This window comes from Podarcis tiliguerta (genome assembly GCF_965153285.1).
Source record: "Podarcis tiliguerta genome assembly, chromosome: Z".
In the NCBI taxonomy this organism is placed as follows: Eukaryota; Metazoa; Chordata; class Lepidosauria; order Squamata; family Lacertidae; genus Podarcis; species Podarcis tiliguerta.
The window spans coordinates 47,514,757-47,536,865 of record NC_139553.1 but is presented as its reverse complement, the minus strand read 5'-3'; the positions used below and the strand labels follow the sequence as shown (position 1 = coordinate 47,536,865).

General features: G+C 45.4%; 1 protein-coding gene across 1 annotated transcript; it reads left to right on the top strand.

The window, feature by feature from the left end:
• Nucleotides 1-13,535: 13,535 nt before the first annotated feature.
• On the top strand, nucleotides 13,536-19,084 carry LOC310668916 (uncharacterized protein; the record flags this gene model as incomplete). The annotated part of the gene is made up of 6 exons (XM_083422238.1): nucleotides 13,536-14,428; nucleotides 15,579-15,666; nucleotides 16,841-16,926; nucleotides 17,407-17,469; nucleotides 17,844-17,952; nucleotides 18,567-19,084. The coding sequence occupies exons 1-6, from the start codon at nucleotides 13,670-13,672 to the stop codon at nucleotides 19,082-19,084; spliced, it is 1,623 nt and encodes a 540-aa protein (XP_083278364.1). The 5' UTR covers nucleotides 13,536-13,669.
• Nucleotides 19,085-22,109: the final 3,025 nt, after the last annotated feature.

Here is a 22,109-nt window from a genome sequence, read left to right as displayed (position 1 = left end):
CTTAACCTAGGCAGTTAGGGTGGGGAAAACTGCAATGAGGTATCCGATTGGCTTTATGGAGTCATATGATGAAGTTGTGGTTTTGAATACCTTATCAAGATCTTCTTCATTGCATCTTCAAAAAACAACAACAACAAAACAGCAGCAGGAGACTCTTTCAGGTGGTTCATGATCTAACAGAACCACCTTCTCCATCCAGGCCAAGCATCCCAATAACTCTTGCAATGATTTTGCAAAAAAAAAATTCCAGATAAAGTTGCTCAAATTTGGAAAGAAGGTACCCTCCACTATGGGAGCAGGGCTGGGGCAGGAGAGTGCTAGAGTAGTGAAAATCCAGACAGAAAAGTTGTTGAGCTTTTTTTTATGGAAAATCAACAAAAATAGCACTGCTGCCATGGGCTGCCATACACCCAAATTTTTCTGGGGTTTTTGTTTTTTTTGCTGATTTCCACTCAGACACTGCTGTTGGCTGGGGTATTCCAGATATGTCAGGGAAATTCTGGACGTATGGCAACCCTATGCTAGAATCCTGTCTAGTCAAGTTGCATGGAATCAATTCCAATCTGTTACCTCTGAGGATGTGGACAGGCTGCTTGGACAAGTGGAGGCTTGATCCTTGCCCATCCTGGCTCATAAAAGCGAGCTGGGAAGGGCTGGGCAATGGGCAATGCAGGGTGGTGAATGCTTCCCTCTGTGAGGGAGCCTACCCAGACCCACTGAAAGGTGGTTACTAAACCACTTCTTTAAAAAAAACCTATTTGGACCAGGACAATATGACCAACTATCGTCCAGTCTCAAATCTTCCATTCTTGGGCAAGATGATTGAGTGGTTGGCTGCTGAACAACTCCAGGCCCACGAGGTAGAAGCGGACCATTTGGATGCCTTCCAATCATGATTCAGGCCTCATCATAGGATTGAAACTGCCTTGGTCATGCTAGTCGATGATTTCTGGTGGGCTGGAGAGAAAGGTGAAAGCTGTTTCCTGGATCTGCTGGATCTCTCAGCAGCATTTGATACCATTGACCATGACATCCTTCTGGACTGGCTAGTGGGGTTGGGAACTGGGGCACTGTTATATAATGGTTCCGCTCCTTTATCCTGGGCCATGTCCAGAAAGTGGTGATGTGGGATGAGTGTTCAGCCCCTGGGCTATCATTTGTGGGGTGCCTCAGGGTTCCGTTCTCTCCCCCATGCTTTTTAACATCTACATGCAGCTGCTGGAAGAGATCATCAGGGGGTTTGGCCTGTCTTCCCAAGTGATGTGTAATTTTTTTCAGAGACACCATTGATGAATCTTTCAAGGAGCTGGAGATGGCATTTATAAATGGTCCATGTTTCACAAGCATACAGTAAGGTTGGTAGTACAATAACTTTGTAAACAAACATTTTTGTTTCCATGCAAATGTCCTGGTCCTCAAACACTCTGCACTTCAATTGGGAGAAAGCTGCTCTCAGAGCTCAGGCAATGCTGGATTTCAGCATCAATGTTGGTCCTTCTGGAAAGATGTAACTGCCCAGGTAGGAAAAGTGATTGACATTTTTCAACATTACACGACTGAGTTGGATTTGAGGCACTGCACAGGGGTTGTTTTGTGTTTGTTGGTGCAGCACTTTGTTGTTGTTTTTTTGTATGTTGAATGATAGTCCAAGCTTTTCGTAAGCTTCTGCGGAGATATTGAGGATGGTTTGGATGTTATCCTCTGAGTGTGCACACATTACATTTTCATCAGCATATTGAAGCTTTATAACAGAAGTTGCAGTCACCTTCCTCTTTGCTTTCAGCCTACTCAGATTAAAGAGATTTCCATCTGTTGGATATATGATTTCTACTTCGGTAGGGAATTTCCCTTCGACAAAGTGTAGGATCATGGCAATGAAAATAATGAATAGAGTTGGGGCAATAACACAACCCTGTTTTAACACCTGATCCCATTGTGAATGGTTCACTTTGAGAGCCATTGTTATCTGCAATTGTTGCTGTCTTATTATCATGGAGGAGCTGAATAATATTCACAAATTTATCTGGGCAGCCAACTTTCAGAAGGACAGTCCACAGGGCCTTACGATTTACAGTGTTGAAGGCCTGTCAGGTCAATAAACGCCATAGACAGCGGTTGGTTTTGCTGTCTGCATTTTTCTTGAAGCTATCGAAAATCATGTCCATTGTCCCCTTAGAAGGTCTAAAAACATTTTGGGATTCAGGAAAGGTCACCTTGGATATTGTTAAGAGATGGTTTGCTAAGATCCTTACAATAATTTTGCTGTCCGCAGCTAATAGAGATGCCTCAATAGTTTCCACAATCCATTCTGTCACCCTTTTTTAAAAAAGAAATTGATAATTTGACATCCCTAAAGTCTGTTGGGATCTCCTCTCTTTCCCATATTTCTTCAGTTAGCTTGTGAAGTTGTTGTGTAAATTCAATTCCGCCCACTTTGAAGACTTCAGCAGGTATCCCATCAGGTCTGCTGTCTTTGTTGTTTTTCATTTGGTTAATAGCTGTACACAGTTCTCCCAGATTTGGAGATACCCCAAGCTCATCTCTAACTTGTTTTTGCAGAATTTGTGAGAGGACCTCAGCAGGTATAGGGGAGATATTGTTAAGGAGATGCTGGTAATGTTCTTTCCAGTGCAGTGCAATCGTTTATTTATCTTTTAGAAGTGTGGTAGTCTGTTGAATGTAGGGGACATATGCCATGATTTATTGGCCCATAGATGGTTGTTGTGGTTTTAAAGAAACTCTGTGCATCATGAATGTTGGCTATGTGCTGGATTTCTTGAGCATTTTTATCCACCAAGTGTTCTTTATTTTTCTGGTTCTTCTTTCAACCTCAGCCTTAGCATAGGTTTTTTTCTTAGTGGCACAGTTTCTATCTCTTTGCCAGATGTGAAAGACCTTCCTTTTCTTGTCAATAACGTGTTCAATCTCACTGTCATTCTCATCAAACCAGTTCTGGTGTTTCTTGGTTTGGTATTCAATAATTTGTTCACAGGCTGCAATAATGGATGTTTTTCCCTTGGTCCAGTGTTCCACGATGTTATCAGGGAATTCCGAAAGCGAATAGTCCTTAAGAGTCGTTTGGAAGCAATCCTGCTTAATAGGAACTTGAAGTGATTCAGTGTTCATTTTGCGCCTTGGTTTCCTTCTTTGAAGCCTGCGTTGAAGTATACAGTCATAACCGCGGGATGAATACCCTTCGGGTTAGGCAAATTCGGGTTGCGCTCCGCGGTGACCCGGAAGTAACGAAGTGCGTTACTTCTGGGGTTCGTCGCGTGCGCATGCACAGACCGTCAAAATGACATCACGCGCACACGCAGAAGTGCCGAAACGTGACCCACGCACACGCAGACGCGCCATCACGTCTTGCTTTCCATTCGGGATGCAAACGGGGCTCCGGAACGGATCCCGTTTGCATCCGGAGGTACCACTGTAATCTTGATGGCCATCATGGAGCATATTAATCGGTGATCTGTCCAACAGTCGTTGGCCCTCTTCATAGCTCTGAGCACATCATGGCTATCTTCAGCTTGGACAATTACATAGTCTAAGAGGTGCCAGCAGTTTGACTGAGGGTGCCTCCAAGATGTTTTAAATTTATTTTTTTTGTCAAAAGAGTGTGTTGGTAATAACAAGGTTGTGTGCTGCACATATCGTCAAAAGTAAGATTCCGTTCTGGTTGCTGTTGCCAATTCCTTCTTTCCCAATAGTCCCAGGCCACAGAAATCTCACCCAACTCTTGCATTAAAATCACCCAGGAGGAAATTTTTATCCTCCTTAGGCATCTCTGAAAGGATGGTAGCCAGCTAAGAGTAATTTTTTTCTTTAATGTCTTTATCGGTATCCAGTGTTGATACATAAGCACGGAGAACAGTAGCCTGTTGGTTTTTGGCAAGTCTTATTCAAAGGGTTGAAAGTTGCTCATTAATGCTGGGAGGGACTTCTGACAAGATTTAGTTGGAATTATTTTCATTTAGTGCAGGCTGCTCAGAGAACATTAATATGTATGCTGATAGTATGCTGATACAATAAATACGAAGGAAGAGAAGGAGAAGAAGTTTAAAACACAGTTCAAAGAGTGGTTGCTTCAACTCTTTTGCAGGACTTGTTCCAGGTGGGGGGGAGAGAGAGAGAGAGAGAGAGAGAGAGAGAGAGAGAGAGAGTTGGCTAAGCGAAGCACTTCAAATGGTGAAGTAAGCTGCAAACTTGCCTTGTTTACTAAACTTAGCCTTACATATCATGCAACTTAAAAGCAATCCAAATCCACCTTTTGACTTGTCCAGGTCTTGATCAGTTTGCTAGCAATAAATTTGCCAAGAAGTTTGAAGGAGGCATGAAAGGTGGGAGTCTGGGAAATTATCTAGTCCAGCTTCCTGTTTTCATAGTGGCCACCCAGGTGCCTGTGGAAAGCCAGCAAGCAGCGCCCACATGGAAGAGCAATCTCTCCTCCTGCAGTTTCCAGCAACAGGTGTTCAGAAGTATTACTGCCTCCATGACTAGTAGCCATTGATAGTCTTCCCTCCATGAGCTTGCACAGTCCTTTTTAAAAGCCATATTCAAAAAATGCAAGAATGATGCTGTTGATAATGATTCCACTAAAACCATCTGATCAGGGGCTCCCTTCCGCACAATATAGGAACTTAGTCTTTGGTGGGGGGGTCCGTGTCCTTTGGAATTCCCTCTCCTTAAAATAATAGCCAGGCACATTGTATGTTGTCTTTTCAACACCTGCTAAAGACTTTCTTCTTCCAGTAAGCCCTTGAAGTAGATATCTTTTCTAGTCTGCATATGTTGGAAGTCATTATAAGTATTTAAATCCAGGTGGGGAAAACCTGTACCTGTGACAATGCCTGCTGCTTGCCTGGATGAAAAAGAGTACTAGTCCAGAGCCCTCCATGGGCATAGCCAGGATATATGGGGGGGGGGCAGAACACCCACCTGTCATCATCCTCTGGCTCTGTCTAGATTCAGATTCAGAATGAAATGTCCCAACAACAGTTGTTTTAATTTACTTTCTTTTGACTTCTAGTGCTCAGAAAAATCTGTCAAAATCTTCAGTCATCTGAAAACTAGGAAGTTAACGGTAACATCATGTGGTTAACGAGTATATTTTGCAAAAATTTCAAAGAACATGCCTTTTTCATTTTTTTTTATTTTAATCTAAGCTCAAACAAGTTTTCTTGGATTTGCTGAAAAGCTTTTCGGTGCTTCATTCTCAAATTCCTCCTCTTTTCTATTGCAGCTGAGTAAGCATAGCCCATTGAGATATTCCCTTGTCATCCTCGACCTTAGCCAGGTCTTTGCTCTCTGCAAGGGACTGAATGGCTGCTCCAGGGCACAAGTGGTGCCTGGCTGAGCAAGAGAGATGGTCAGTTAGACCCACTGCTGTAGGATCCTAAAATCGGATGTTCTGCAGAGAGTGGCTCACACATTTCAACAAAGTAGTAAATTATATGCTACATGCATAAGTGTAGCAAAAGCAGGCACCAACTTTTTCTAGAGAAATGCTCGTTAGGGAGGGAGATTGCAGTATCTTGGTGAGCATTTCAATTTCAAATATTCTAATTATTTCTGCTTTTAGCTAGGTATTGCTGTTTATTTACTTGATGGGAGGAGCTGCCCAGCTGCCCCCCCCCCCACTATGCCCATGGAATCATCCGACTCTTGAAAGGCTGGAAGGCAAGGACCACATGCCTATTTCTGGTCTACGCTCTGGTCATTCTTGAGCTGCAGCTTGTAGCTCTTGGGTGCTCAACATAAACACAAGTGGTGCTGTTATTTGTCCATTTGACTTTCATTTATTCAAGATGTGCATTCTCTGGCCTTAAAAGCCCTCAAGGAGAACCTAGGAGACTGTCTTGCTGAAGCAGAAAGAGAGCCCAAATGGGTGGCCATGCATTTCCACAGCTCCAGCATCACAGGGCAGCTCTGGCTAAAGTTTCTGGGAATTGGACTCCAGACTGGGGGGGGAGGTCTGGCTGTGTGGTGTAGTGGGTAGAGTGTTGGGCTGGGACCTAGAAGGCCAGAGTTCAAATCCCCACACAACCATGAAGCTGTCTGGGTGAGCTTGGGCCAGTTCCTGTCTCTCAGCCTAACCTACCTCACAGGGTTGTTGCAAGCATAAAATGAGGAGGGGGGAGATCCTTGAGCTGCATGGAGGAATGGTGGGAGAATAATGCTTGGCCTCCACAAGGGTTGCTAACATGAATAAAAATGAGGGGAGGGGGGTAAGCCCCTCCCTGCATAATCAATCACACACACCAATTGAAGGGCAATGCCCATCCACTTTGGGCTGGGAGCCGCCTTTGGAGTGAAGTCTAGCCATTGGAGATAATGCAATAAACACATCAATATCCTGTTCCGCACACTGGCTGACTAGATGCCTCTGGGAGGCCCACAAGCCAGGCAGGAAAGCAGCCTCCCCACATGCTGCTTCTCCCCAACAGCTTGTCTCCAGTGGCATTCTGCGTCTTGGAGCAACAATTTATACATGGAGGTCCTAACAGCATGGAACTGGGCCAGGCCCACAGGAGGTCGGAGGGGAGATGGGGGCAATTCCAGGGCTGTTGGGAAGCTGGCGTCTGCTTCCTGGGTCAGGAAGGAGTTGCACTGGAGCTCAGTGCTATAAAGTTTCAAACCATGTACCTGTTGTTCACTGCTTCCTCGAACATTTTTGTGAGGCTTTTTTGGGGGGTGCAAACTGCATAAAGGGGTTTCTTTTGACAATCCAATGGTATATAAATGTTATTGGATAAATTAAATTAGAATGAACTCAACGGAAATTAATTGTGAAGTGGTGAAGGTCTAACTATCTGCTTGTGACGTCTGTTATTCCTGTACTGCATCATTCCTGTTCTTGTGCACGATTTTGTTGTGCCTTGAGAGTGAGATAAAACCTCTAGACCTACAGCAGCTATCTTTCTGCAAACAACCAGGACCTCGAGGGCTGCAATGCTTTCCTATCTAACCTTTCCTCTATTTTTTGACCATGTAGAAGTTACATGTTCCAAATGTTTTGGAAAACTCCCAGATAATCATCCTCCTTCTATGGGAAATTTGCCTCAAAAAGCCTGCACTTACGGTATGTTCTATGGCTAGGCACAGCCTTCTGAAGATTGTTTAATAGCATTCATCTTATTGTGAGGCTACTTATGTACCCTGGGAGCATAGGGCATATAACATATTTCAGATCAATTTTACAACAGGCTGCAGTTTGATTCCACTCTTTGGCTGACAGAACATGGGGGGTCATGAACTGGACAAGCCTAAGTTATGGGGATAGTGTTTATCCCCACTGACACAGGGTTATGCTGTTATGCTGTGTGGGTATATCAGAGCCAGCTTGGGGGCTCCTAGATAGTCTTCTCGCAGCCTGAGGTCAATTCTTGTTGGAGGTTGGCAATGTAGCTATCATACCTGAGTTCCCACGGTTGTGTTTTCATTGTGGCAGCATGGCCTATAAGAGGCTGCCAGTGGGGGGTGGCTCAAAGGGGATCATTTTTCCAACGTCACCATCACCCGCAACATCACACATGAGGAACCTTTGAACTAAGGCAGCTTTGCACATAGAAGAGAATCGGGAGAAGCAACCACAAACCCCTTAACAGACAGACACACTGTGTTTCAAAAAGTCATGTCCAAACTGTTTCCAAATTTAGGGCTTGTAGAACTGGAATGTGCCATATCTAATATATCTGCGAAGCTTGCGATTGCTTTTAGCAGTACTATGTTAACTAATTTTGATTTGCAGGAGGAAATAGATTCTTTTGTTCAAATAGTCATTCAAAATAATATGGCACTAGGGGCTCATCCACACTTCCAGAAAGCTGCTCTTTAGCTTTCAATCAGAGCAAACAGTCAGCTGGGGCTTTCCCCACCATCATTTGTCCTTATCCATCACTACAGATGGTGCTTTCTAGCCATATCACAAGCAGAAGTATGGATGAGCCCTTAATCTCACCCAGAAGCAAAGAGGGAAAGAGTGTATTATTATTTATTTGAGTTGTTGTCATTATGTAACTTCTTTGGGACAGGTAGAGGCTGAAGTGCAGAGAATTAAGGAAGCAATCCATGTGTTTAATTAGGGGCTGACATTTCTCATGGTTTAACAAGCTGGTTGCCTAGCAGCACCTTCTGATTAAAAAAGCTGATAGTGGGATTTACTTCTGTAGTAAGCATCCTGTTTTCAGGCTAATGTCTGGTTCAATGGCTTCGTAGGCTTACCCAGCTTGAATTACAGGATACTCAGTGTGCCATCTTGAAAAGGGCTCACAAAATTGTAATGTTAATTAAGGTTGTTGCAAGAGTTAAAGTCTGAACAGGAAGAGGGACAAAGGTTCATGAAAGCAGAGGTGCTCCAAATGTTCTGACTATGCAAGAAATTATTAGAGGCATAAATGCCTTTTAAGGCTAAGGGGGAGGCTCTTGTGGAAAACAAGGTTTGAAGAACATATAGAAAGTCAGAGTACATGTATGTTGAAAAGGGTAATGCAGTTAAATGCTTGAGGGTGGACAAAATTACGTTTCTGGGCAGGCTTTTGTTGACATCCATCTGACTTGAGAGACAATGGAGTATGCCTACAGGGGTGAAGTTAAACTGTTGAATTAGCAGGGAAATGACCACCCCATTGCACAAGCTGGCACTGAGTGTATAGAGGTCCTAGGCTGCCCAGATGATAAGACTGAGCTTTGAGCTCACTGATCTGGTCCAAATGGAAAGAGCAATAATACATTTGGCATCAGCTTGGCTGCAGGAGTTGCTGGAAGGAGGTGTACAAGGTGCCATCCAACCACCCTTGGAGATTCCATTCTGGATTTGTGTAGGGTTCATTCTTTAGTCTTCTCCTCTCTTGAATATACAGTGGTACCTCGGGTTACAGATGCTTCAGGTTACAGACGCTTCAGGTTACAGACTCCGCTAACCCAGAAATAGTCCCTTGGGTTAAGAGCTTTGCTTCAGGATGAGAATCCAAAGAGATAAGTAGTCTTTAGAAGACATCTGTATAGGGAAGTTTTTTAATGTGTAATGTTTTATTATGTTTTTATACATGTTGGAAGCTATGATAATAAATAATTATTATTTATATAATTAATAATTATTATTAAATAATAATAATAATAATAATAATAATAATAATAATAATACATTGGTACCTCGGGTTACAGATGCTTCGGGTTACAGATGCTTCAGTTTACAAATGCTTCAGGTTACAGACTCCGCTAACCCAGAAATAGTACCTCAGGTTAAGAACTTTGCTTCAGGATGAGAACAGAAATCGCGCAGCAGTGGCAGCGGGAGGCCCCATTAGCTAAAGTGGTGCTTCAGGTTAAGAACAGTTTCAGGTTAAGAACGGACCTCCAGAACGAATTAAGTTCTTAACCTGAGGTACCACTGTATCATGCAAGGCAGCAGAGGTTTAGGGTCAGAATTTTCCTTTTCCCAGATGGGCTCCCTTGCCAGGTTGACCAGGCCCATTTGCCCCTCACTTTCCTTTACAGCATGTGCAGAAATCATCTTCTTGGCTGTTGGACCCACTATTGGTCTCATCCACTCAATCCACAGGAGCCTATCTTTGCATACAGCCAAAGTCCCCAACTCACTGGGGTTTTGAGATCCATTGGCTACTCTCACCCGGTTTAGCCAGCCAGTTGAAGCCATTTTTCGGGGTGTGGCCACTGCCACATGCTACATGCTGTAGCAGGTTAGAATCAGAGAATCACAGAATTATAGCACTGGAGTCCAGCTAGTCCAGCCCCCTGCAATGCATGAATCTCAACTCAAGCATCCCTAACAGGTGGCCATACAACCTCTGCTTTAAAAACCGCCAACCTGACGATCGGCAAGTCCTAGGTGCTGAGGTTTTACCCACAGCGCCACCCGCGTCCCTCTTTATTCCCCTTTATTCCCTCCTAAAAGGAATAGACATGACACAGTCTTGTATAAAAGGTATAAAATAGCTTAGTCACACCCATCTCTGGTCAGAAGGAAACAGGAAGTTTATCTACTGGCTGGAGAAACATCCCTCTCTAGGAATGTGGTATTTGACTGCTCTGTATTTGACATCCCACAATCTGGAGAGTTGAACCCAGGGATTCTCAATTAGGGTCACCAGGGCCAGCACAAGACATTATGCTGCTACTAGCAATCCCTACCCTACCTCAACTCCTACCTCTCACAACCTCCTCCTCTGCTGTAACCCCTCTTCCTGTTGGATGCAATTCCCACCCTGGAGCAGGTTGCAGGTGTCACTTCCACCGCCCTCCCCCTTTCCAAATGCCGTTTGGTTCTCCTCATTGTTTTTGTGCCCTCCAGGGTGCCAACTTGAATAAAATATCCCCACCCCACATAATCAATCACATGACATGGTGCATGCACACCATTTGAATGGCAGTACACATCAACTTGGGGGCCCCGTCCCCCTCAAATATGTTATTGTGGAAGGGGTCCAAGGGGACCTGGGCCTGTGAGAGCTGGCTCCTGTGATGCTCTCTCGCTCCTTCCTTGCCTGGTCTCTCTTCCTCGCTCTGCCATCCTAAAACTCTCTCTGGATTTTGCTCAACTCTCTCTCTCTCTTTCTGTGTCCATGTTGCTTCACTTTCACTGTCCTCCCTTCAGTCTCCACTATTGCATTGTGCCCCTCACCCGTTACTCTCTCTCCTGGCCCATCCATGGGCATTCCACTGCCTGCAGCACGCCAGGGTTCTACACATCCAGAAGCAAAGCCTCAGGTGTTTCCCCTGATTGCATCTTCACCACAACCCTGTGAGGTAGGCCAAGTGGTTGGTAAGGGACTGGCCCAGTATAGCCCAGTGAAGCTGCCAAAGCCAGCAGGATGGCAGTTAAGATTAAACACACACACACACACTTTCCCCTCAGATGAGAAAGCCGGCATGAGTCATGTTAGCAGCCTTGATGGGCTTAGAGGCAGCCCAGCACACCTGGTATTCCACCTCTGCACCAAGGAAGAGAGAAAGAGCCAAGCGCACCAGGCAATTAGCAGCCGCCTTGATGACGAGCACCCAGGACCCTTTCACCCAAAAAGCAGCCCGTTAGCAAGAGCCACGCGGCAAAGCGCACGGGCAGAGGCGGGCACCCCAAGGCCAGGCTGCATCTCTGCCCGCCCCCGGCTCTGCCCCCTTGTCTGCAAGCAGGCTGCCTCCTGGGAGGATCAGCGCTCTTCTCACGGGACACGAGCGCACGACTTCCCCCTCCCACTTGCCGCCCGCCCCAGTCTTTCTCCGACGCCTCAGATCCGTGCGCGCAGCGACTCATCCCAGGTGCGAATTCGGGTGCCGCTGCTTGCAGAAAGCGACAGAAACTCCAATTCTTCTTATTCGGTAGGTTTTCTGTGATCCACACAACGTTTTACCAAAAAGTATGGGTTGACTACCTATTTACCATTTAAACGGCAAAAAGACCTAGGTTTGTAGGACAGGTGAAAAAAAGCACGAACTACATTTAAAGTTCTGCGAGATGCGAAGGAAAGCTTGCGTTTTAGACTTGTGCTTTACAGCTTGTTGCGGTTAACGGAATGGGGGATATTGAGAAAGAAGAGACTTTGGGAATTAGAAGGTTGGGATTTAAGGGTTAGATGGCTTGGATATTTGTGGTAGATAAAATTAAAGTAATTGCGCACTTTAAGAACCACTCTGTTAGACGTGCGTGACGTGTTAAGAATCTGGAAATAGATATAAAGTTAGTTTATGCGCAAAGACTCCATTTTGGGTTTCACCAGAAGCCGCTCTTTGCAGAAAAGGGGTGACGGATAAAGAGAAATGGTTAACCTGTCGAGAGTTCTTAAAGTCGAAACGAGGAGATTGTAAAATTAAAACAAGGGAACAATTAATAGTGGAAGGTTACAATTTCCAGTGGTTTTCTCTTTTACAATTTATCAAAGAGGGCTCGGTTCTTTTTCGGGGAGGCGGCGGCGGAGATGTTTGCTGTTGCTGATGTTAATTTTTTACATCTTTATTTTGGATCATATGATTTATGTGGAATATTATGATTTACGTGGATTTTTTCAATTTGGTTGTGTACCTTTTGACATTTTGTTCATTGTTTATGACTAGTTTTGCTGTGTTTGCACAAAACATATAATATTTTAATTTTTGTGAGCTGCCTTGCACATGGTTTGAACTTTGGAAAGGCAACGTACACCACTGGGTTTTTCAGGTATCCAGAGAAATTGTGGATTTTAGGACTTAGAAATGGGTCAGTAGCTTTATTTGGCACTGCCAGAAAAGACTGCCCCTTAAAATTCTGTTTCTAACGCATAGTATTTAAAGTATATAAAGGCAAACTTTATCCCGTTTTGTGTCAGGAGTTGGGAATTCTAGAAGTAGAATTCCTTTTTGCACGTTCTTACTTCCTGTACTGCTTGAATGGAAGAGAAAAAACTTCACTTACTAATTAATTATGTTAAGCGAGGCAAACGTTAGGTCAGGAAGCGAAAGAGAGACTATGGAAAGAGAGACTATGGAAAGAGAGACTAGAAAGCCGAGTAAATGGGACTGTATTGCCTTCGCTGCCCATTTCTGCCTTCAGGCACAGAGCACAATAATATTTCAGGTGTTCTAGTGTATAATTCGGAGACAGGAGTTGCTTTTACTTATTGTAACATCCTGGTGAGCACAGAGAGAAGTACGGCTATGATAAATGGAGAAAGGGAAGGCTGATGGGTCTGTATGCATTTTGAGCAGAGGAGGAGGGTCTGTGGAACTGCCCACCACTGCCGTGTACTGTTCCCAGGATAGGTAAAGATCATTAAACAGTTTTCAAATTGAAAAAGGTGTTTCATTTTTAATAACAGACATACTAAAGCTGTAGTCACACTTGAAGGACTTATTGGAACTAGCAAGCCACCTGACAAAAAAGAAAGATTGAGTAGGTTCTTCATTACTTGCTCCAAATGGTCTTAGGGAAATCTTCTCTCCTGCCACCCACCACAAAATTGGAGCTGTTTCTCGCATTGGGTCTGACTTGCCCTCTAAACACAGTTTGACAAAGTTCTGTAAGTCCCTCCAAGTGCTGCAGGCACTAAGCAGGTTTCATATTGGATAGGAGACCATGTGTTGGGATTCCTGCATTGCAGAGGGTTGGTCTTGATGACCCTCAGGGTCCCTTCCAATTCTACAATTCTATTATTCTAACTAGGAAAAGAATAAGGAAGGCACCAGCAGTATATGATCACAGCGGCCAGATTATTCCATGTACAAAGATGGAAGGACTTCTTACTACCTACAATGGAAGAATGGTTATTGAAATCAATGGATTTGGCTGAGATAGCAAAGTTGATGTGCTTAATTAGAGAAAAATCACTGTTGACATTTATTAATGAGGGAATTAAAAGGGAAACCCTTTTTTGCACTAAAAGGAACATGAACTTGGGATAATCTGGATTCAAAGACTGGTGGGGAGGAGGTTGGTTTATGGAAAGAAGAAAAATTGGATTTTAATATGAAGAAAGAGTTTTGCATAAGTTTTTAAAGTTGATAGATGAAGAATCAGAAGTCTTCTTCTTTTCTTTCTTATAGATTTTATGTTTAAAAAATGCTTGATATCTGACATTGATTTCTGTATACTGTTTTTTCCTTGTCTTTCAAGCTTTAATAAAAAATAGCCTTTGAAATCAGCCGGTGCTTTGGTCAGAAGACCACAGAAGACGTCCACAGAATGGAGAAGAAAAGTTCACCCAAGTCCCCTCCCAAGTCCCCTGCCGAGACCCCAGCTGAATCGCTGGATGAGCCTTCTCTTTCCCAGCCTGATCCAGAGTCCACTGAGTGCCCAGCTTCAGTTCCCAGCACTGCTGCTGAAAGCAGTGCTGTCTTGGGCCAGGAAGAGCCGAGGTCCCAGCACCCTTATCCACAACTGTTTGGATGGGGCACCTCCTCCTGCTCTGGCAGAGCTCCATTGCCGGCCCCTGAGCTGAGCACCGCAGATGTGATCAAGCCCTTACTTTTCTGCCAGCCTATGGCCCATGTATACCCACGGGTCCGAGGGCATGCCATACGACCTTCCAGGTGCTTCACTGGAAGTGTTTCCCTCCCGGGCCAAGAAAAGCCGGCTCTTAGTCTGGGCTCATCACGCCGCCGTGGCATCAGCCGAAGTGTTTCTTTTATGATTGATGAAACTCCAGCTCCCAGGGAGAGCTCCACAGGCCGTGGCAATGGCCAAAGTGCTTCCCCCCCAGGGCGAGAAAATCCATCTCTGGATGAGGTTTCTTCCACCCAGGGAATGGGTCGCAAGCGTGCAGCGACATTCTCTAGCCTGAAGCCTGGGAGTAAGAAAAGTGTGTCCAGCTTTGAGGGCATCTCCTTTGAGAGTGCTCTCCAGGGGACCCAGGCTGTTTCCTCTACCTTTAAGTCTCCAGAGGGGTCTGTCCCAGCTCCGAGCACAGCTGATGTGGCTAAAGGCGGCCAGGGGCAAGGCCAGGTAAGTCCAGATTGAGAGGTAGGGAAAGAGCTTTGAGGCAGTAATGCCCTCCTTGAGCCTCTCCAGCTGGTTTGGACAACTGCCCCCATCCCTGACCCCTGGCTGTGCTGCCTGGGTCTGATGAGAATGGAGCCCTGGAACACCTGGAGGGCACCAGGCTGGGGAAGGATGTCATGAGGTGGAAGGCAAAAGGAAGGCAGGCAGCCAATCCCGGGGTCCGTCCTTCTTCTCCGGCATGCCACATTTCCAGAAGGCAGCTTCTAGCTTAATGGCTCACCTGAGTTGCCATGCTTTAAACTGAGGAAGCCGCAGTGGCTCAACAGAACTCACAAGTTAGGAAGTCCTATGTTATAGTCCCCATCCTATTCGGTTTGTGGGGAGAATAGTGCAGTTTCCCTGTGGGTTGGCAGCCTGCAGAGGGTGGCATGTGGGCCCAGGAAAATGGCTTTGTTAGGGGAGCCTCAGAACTCGTCATCAGCATGTTTGTTCCCCGTTGCACCAAAGTGGGAACTGTCTTGCAATTCAGGCTTGTGGCACACAGGTAGAGAAGGTGAGCTGTTCAGATGCCTGGGAGAAGAGAGCAGTGGGTGGGGACAGCCACTGCTACCCCTTCTAGAGAGGAGGACTTTTGCCAACATAGGTGCAATTCTGGTCCAGGTGGGAAGCGTGTTTATCCATCATGCATTTGGAGGAATGCTGCTGCCAGCCAGTACAGGCTATTAAGGATATTTTTACTTTGGCCTGTTTATTTTGCTGTATTTCAATGTTTGCATATTTTCTGACATTGTTGTAAAGTGCCTTGAGATTCCCACACAATAGGTCGCAGGTAAATACTCTAAAAACAATAACTCCCCCCCCCAATCATGTCACAAAGTCAATTGACACAGAGCCTAAATAATGCCAAAGAGCTCTTCTACCTGGAAGTGCAACATCAGCCCTTAAACACAACAGCATGATGTGCAGTTGTCACATGGCTATGAGCACATTTCTCATAGGCCATTAATGCAGGTCTGAATAGTGCTTTTTGGGGAATCCCCACCCCCCCTGCAGAAAAAGAGCATCTGCCCCTGAAATCCTTCCACTTTAAAGTATATGAATGACAGATACCTGAAAAATGTCTCCTTTGATATTTGGGTCATGTGTCTTATAGAAAAAACATGCCATGGTTTCTCGTGGACGAAAACCTGCCATGAAATTTGGCAAAGGAGCTACAGGAACAAGGATCCCAGTTTCTGGTGGTGAGCTGACTTGGTTTTGGTTGGGGAGGGTGTACACTGTAGGGGATTGGTCTGCTAATTTCTAATGGGTGCTTGTGCTAATTAGGTTGGGGTGTGCATCCTCTGGACCGCAAAATATCTGACTGGTCTTATATTCTTTTCCTGCAAGGCTGCAGTTCGGTTAGTGAGTGGCAGGCTATTGCCTCTCTGGTGTATCAACAGTACTGCAGAGTTAGGCCCCTAAACCTGGTCAGATGGCAAATCCTGATAGTTGGGTCAGGATGCATATGGAATGGGTTGGGGAAAGAAGGAACTCATTTATAAACTCAAGAGCTGGTTATATGTTGGGATAGGGGAGGAAGAGGGCTGGGTAGACTCTTACGGTTTGTGTAGCAGGCTGTGAGAGCTTTTGGCATTTTCCTCAACAGCTGTTACACTGCATGCTAGTATGAAGGTGGAAACCAGCAACTTTCCATTGCGTGGGGGGTGTTGACCATGACACTTTCATCAGGCTGTGGTCTAAATGGAGATGCATTGCAGCCTTAGGACTCAACTTGATGCCTTTTCTAAATTGGTGTTTGTGGTTTTTGCATCTGGGAATAAGAAGAAAGCATTAGGTGAAGGATCCCACCAGAGGTCATCTCGGTCAGACAAAAATAAGGGTGCAAGGAAAGCAGTCTCAGCAGTGGTAGTGGATCTTAACACTTCTCCTAGAAAGATAGGAAATAGGTGCTAGACTGAAGCTGTGTGGGTTTGGAAGAGGAACTATGTTGACCAGCCAAGGGAAACTAACTGCCTGGTGAGGCAGCTCTTTGGCTGCATGGCCTTGTGTGGGATAGTTGAATTTGAGAGACAGGGCTTCCCCAAGCAGAATGCTGGCCATCCAGAGCCACAGCATAGATGCTCTTTTCCTGAGTTATAGCAGCTCTTTTGGCTGAGGTGTGGCATGCATGCTTGCCTAGAGAATTCGGGGATGGCCACTTCCAATCTACCATTTTTCTGCTGGAGAGGTGGCTTGGAGGTGGCACTCCACAGAAACACCCTCTGTCATACAAGCAGTCCTCTACAAGGAGATCCTTGGCCTGGGAGGGTGCTGGAAGTGACCATATACCAGATGAGGGTGAGCATGAAGCCAGGCTCTGGGCTTTTGTTTCATGTTGGAATGGAGATGTAAAATCACTTCTTTTGTACTCAGGTCAGGACAACAGATCCACATCTGGGAGCTTGATGGAGGGTGAAGGGATCCGCTGTGGTCCAGGACAAGCTGCACTTGCTGCTCAGGTAAGGCCAGAAAGGTAGTTGGCGGGTGAAGTTAATCAAGTCAACTTTAATCATTTAAACTGGCAAGAAAAGGGCCAGTTTAAAATAGTGGCTGTCTAGTTCACCTAGTTCATGAAAAGCACACATGAAAAACTGGTTCTATAATAATGGAAATTGCCTGCTTTGCACCTAAGGAGAGCTTGATAAGGATTGAAGAAATGCAGTGTGATACAGAATCTGTCGTAACTTCTCTCAGGTAAGGTCAGAAGGGTGGGTGGAGGGTGGAGTTGATTGAACTTTAATTATTTAAATCACTCAAAAAGGGGCTAGTTTAAAACTGCAGTTGTCTAGTTCACAAACATCCTGAACAAGCATGAAATACAATCGTGCATACTCATTCTTCTTATTGTGTGCCTGGTTTCAGCCAGAAATGTGGGATTTTCATCATTAAATGTTAACTGGTTTCTATAATAATTGAAATGTGCCTCATTTGTAACTAAGGAGAACTTGATGGCAGCTGAAGAGAACCCAGTTGATCAAAGACGTGCTGGAACTTCTGTTCAGGTAAAGCCATAAGGGCAGTGGAGGATGGAGTTAATCAAGTCAACTTTAATCATTTAAATTGCCAGAAAAGGGGCCTGCTTAAAACATCGGGCGATGCCATTTATATACTCATAATCCCGAGCAGCCTTTTCCCATACTCCTCTGAAGTCCCACCGCTGTAACACCAGCGCTTGGCCTTCTGGCACCTGCAGGCTAGGGAAAGAGCTCTCTGGGCTCTGCCTGTGATGCCTTTAGCACCCTGGGGTGGAGCTCCTTCTCAGCAATAGCACTGTTGGCTTAGGTTTGTTGTCGTTATTCCTGAATTCTTTAACCAGGGCTTCTGCATCTTCTGTAAATGTCTGAAGTAAATATCTACCAATCTCTGTCCTCTCCAGGAAATTGAAGCACTGAGGATGGAAGTCAGAAGACTTAAGAGGGAGGTGAAGTCAATGTATAGAGAAGTTGCAATGATACGCAGAAAAAGCCAGCAAATGCAAGGAAGAGGTATTTTTGAGAATCCTGCACTTGCTAATTCAGGGGCTGCTGATATGGCCCTCCAAATGATGTTGAACTACGTCCCATCATCTGTAATGACCACTGTCCATGTTGGCTGGGGCTTATGGGAGCTGGAGTCCAATGCACCTGGAGGGCCACAGGTCTCCCACCCTTGGTCTGGAGCAGAGCTCAGGGTGGCTTTTTGGGAGATGGTAACCTTGCCGGGTCGCCTTCACTGGGCAGAAGTCTTGGCAGGAGTGGTGTTTACCCTGCACAGGAGGTCAGAGGCCAGTAGCAGACTGCGCATGTGCCTCTGAAGGGCACCAAGGTTTGCTGTCTTCCTTGTGGCCAGGATTTCCTGTCTTCCTTGGTTGTCTATTTTTGCCATAAAAAAGGAAAGTACAGCATAATGGAAACATACCCTCCAACATTTCTCTGATGAAAATAGGGTCATCCTAAGGAAAAGTGGGACATTCTGGAATCTAACTGGAAACTGGGATGGCTTCTCTAAATCAGGGACATCCCTGGGAAATAGGACACTTGGAGGGTCTGTGAAAATACAGTTTATGGTTGTACATGCCATATACCAATTTTAACCGGTGGTTCTTTGGCTTTTCCCTCAGCTATTCCTTCACTTGAGGAAGAAGAGGAGGAGGAGGAAGAGGAAGAAGAGGAGGAGGAAGAGGAAGAGGAGGCAGAGGAGGAAGAAGAGAAGGAAGAGGAGGAAGAGAAGGAGGAAGCAGAGGAGGAGGAAGAAGAGAAGGAAGAGAAGGAGGAAGAAGAGGAGGAGGAGGAAGAAGAGGAGGAGGAAGAAGAGAAGGAAGAGGAGGAAGAGAAGGAGGAAGAAGAGGAGGAGGAGCAGGAGGAGGCAGAGGAGGAGGAAGAAGAGAAGGAAGAGGAGGAAGAGAAGGAGGAAGAAGAGGAGGAGGAGGAAGAAGAGGAGGAGGAAGAAGAGAAGGAAGAGGAGGAAGAGGAGGAAGAAGAGGAGGAGGAGCAGGAGGAGGAGGAAGAAGAGAAGGAAGAGGAGGAAGAGAAGGAGGAAGAAGAAGAGGAGGAGGAGCAGGAAGAGGAAGAGGAGGAGGAAGAAGAGGAGGAGGAGGAGGAGGAAGAGGAGCCACCGAAGAAAAATAAAGAAAACTGAGGGATATATATTTTCATATATATTTCTCTTATCAGTTATATTCCTTTAATTATTTTAAAAGTACAGTGCTACCTCTGGTTACGTACTTAATTCATTCTGGAGGTTTCTTAACATGAAACTGTTCTTAACCTGAAGCACCACTTCAGCTAATGGGGCTTCCCGCCACCGCTGCACAATTTCTGTTCTCATCTTGAAGTAAAGTTCTTAACCCAAGGTACTATTTCTGGGTTAGCGGCGTCTGTAACCTGAAGCATCTGTAACCTGAGGTACCACTGTATTGAACAGAGATTAGTCTTCTGAGCACAGTCTGTGAAAAGGTTTTCTGAAGATCAGCAGCACTTGGCTTTAGCTTGCTGCTAAGAAATCACTCGTTGCTCTTGCCTTTCATATCCAGGGCCGGATTTAGGTTTGATGACACCCTAAGCTACTGGAGGTAATGGGGCCCTTTATATGTCCAGCTGTCCTTTGTCAACAACAAATTATCACTGTTTTTTGTGTTGAATAGATGCTAATAGATCCATACACAACACAAAACACTGTTGCTGTATGTAGGTTTTATTATATTTGTTTTTTATCTTATCTTTTGGAAATGCACATCCAGTTCTTTTTTCCTTTATTTTTGGGGCCCCCCCGCAAGAGACTGGGGCCCTAAGCTATAGCTTGCTTAGCCTTATATGTAAATCCGGCACTGTTCATATATCACTGTTTTATTGCAGTCCTTGCCATAGCTGTCCAGAGAAGTATTCTCAGGATCCTGTTGAGGTTTCTGCCTTCCCTCCTTCCCCCCGGACAGAACTGGTTCTTTGGAACTGGTAGCCACTGTCCCTTAAAGTTTAGCCTTTTGAGACGCAGGACCCACTTTTCACCCAAGCATGCACCTGAGAGCTCCTTTCTTAAATTTCTGGGGCATGCATTTATATTCCCTGAATTGTGGAGGCTCCATTGACAGCAAGGAGAAACCGAGCCTTTAGAGTCATCAGCCCATACCTGTGGAACTCCTTGCCAATAGAGATTAAGAGGGTGCTTTCTGTGCCAACTTTTAAATGCCTACTGTTTCATTCCACCAGGCCTATGTGGGCACACCTCTCACAATGGTATGTGGGTGCGCCTTTAACTTTTTTACTTTTGGATTATTTTTAGTGTTTATGGTTATATCCTATGACTTTTATCTTTCTGATTTTGTAACCTGCTTTGATATATTTAATGGTATATATTCCTTTATTAATAAATAAAATTGTTAATTAAATATGTTGAGAGTACTTCTGTTGTGAAGCTGAAAGCAACACTTTAAAGCAGGTGTGGGGAACCTCTGGCCCTCCAGATGTTGTGGATCTGTAGCACCCCCCCCCCTCTGGTCGTCAGCTGTGTTCCTGGGGCTGTTGGGAGTTGCAGTTCAGCACCAGGCTCCCCAAACCTTCTTTAAGGTATCACCCTCTGGGGCAAAGGGTGCCTGGGACCCTGATCTGACAGCTCCAGGTTTTTAGATGACAACATTTATTTTCCACAGCAATCACCCCCAGTCTGGTCTGCAGAAGGGCCATAATGTAGTGTGGGAGCAGCTTCCTGCTCCCATGAGAAGGTCCCCGTTTCAGACCATGGTGTCTCCAGTCAGAGCTGGGAAAATCCCACAGAACGGCTGCCAGTCAGTGCAGAAATATGTCCCCCCTCTTTTGATTTGGGAGAGCTGAACTCAAAGAAAGGAGCAAGGGGCACAAGCAGCAGAGCACGGCCAAGAGAGACTAAAATAAAACAGGAGTTTACAGCACCTTGTTTATAACCTGGGGCTCGGGGAGGAGGGTGAGCATGTTCAGCTCCAGATTTAGAGTGGTGTGGGGCGTTCCACTGCACAGGGTGCCAAGCAGAGGTGCGCACAGCAGCAGCAGCAACAACATTTATTATGGAGAAGATCCATTAAAAAGCAACTGCATCAAAAGGAATATTGTGAAAATAAGACCTGGGTGTGGCACCAAATTTTGTCCTCGCTTAGAGAGCCATATTCCCAAAATGTGCCTTTCACAAAAAAATGCACCCCCAGCTTGCAGCCAGAGGCTCTTGATTAGCTTATTTTGCAGAGTGGGTTGACGGCAGATAAAGATAAATTAAAAAGGCCACAGGATGTCAATAAAATCAACCAAAGGCCTGGTTAAAAAGGAACAGTTTCGCCTGGTGCCTAACTTCCCTGGGGAGAGCATTCCACAGATGGGGAGCCACTGCAGAGAAGGCCCATTCTCATGTTGCCACCCTCCAGACCTCTTGAGGAGGAGGCATACAAAAAAGATTATCTCAGGGTCTGGGTAGGTTCACATGGAAAGAGGCGGTCCTTGAGGTATTGCGGTCCTGAGCCATTTAAGGCTTTATAGGTCAAAACTAGCACTTTGAATTGGGCCTGGAAACTAATTGGTAGCCAGTGCAGTCAGACCAGGATTGGTGTAATATGCTCAAACCGTCTTGATCCAGTAAGCAACCTGGACCCTGAATTCTGCACTGCATTGAGTAGTTTCATGTAGATGTTAAACAGCATGGGATAAAAATCAAACACTGAGGAACCCCACACTGAAGCTCATGGGGCCAAATGATACCCCCCAAGCATCATCTTATAGAAATGAACATCCAAGTAGGAACAATGCTGCCCACCTCAACTCAAACAGCTGCTCCAAAGGATACCATGGTCAATGGTACAGGCACTTATAAAGGATACAATTCGGGGTTGCTGCACACATCAGTAGGATGCTTGCAAGTCCCTTTTGCCCTGTTCTGCCCCTGCCCCTGCCCCTTCCTTGTGGCACTGAAAACGACATGTGAATGGGGAGTTGCCTGTATCAGAAGCCACTGAGAGGTCAAGGGGCAAGAACACATTTTCCTGCCTCTCTCCTGACAGAGGCTGCCATATAGGGTTACCAAGGCTGTTTCTGTAGCAAAACTGGACCTAAACCTCAGTTGAAATGGATCTAGAAATCAGTTTTCTCCAAGAGTGCCTGGAACAAGTTCTGGTATGATACTGTACAGCATCCTGAATGCAGCACCT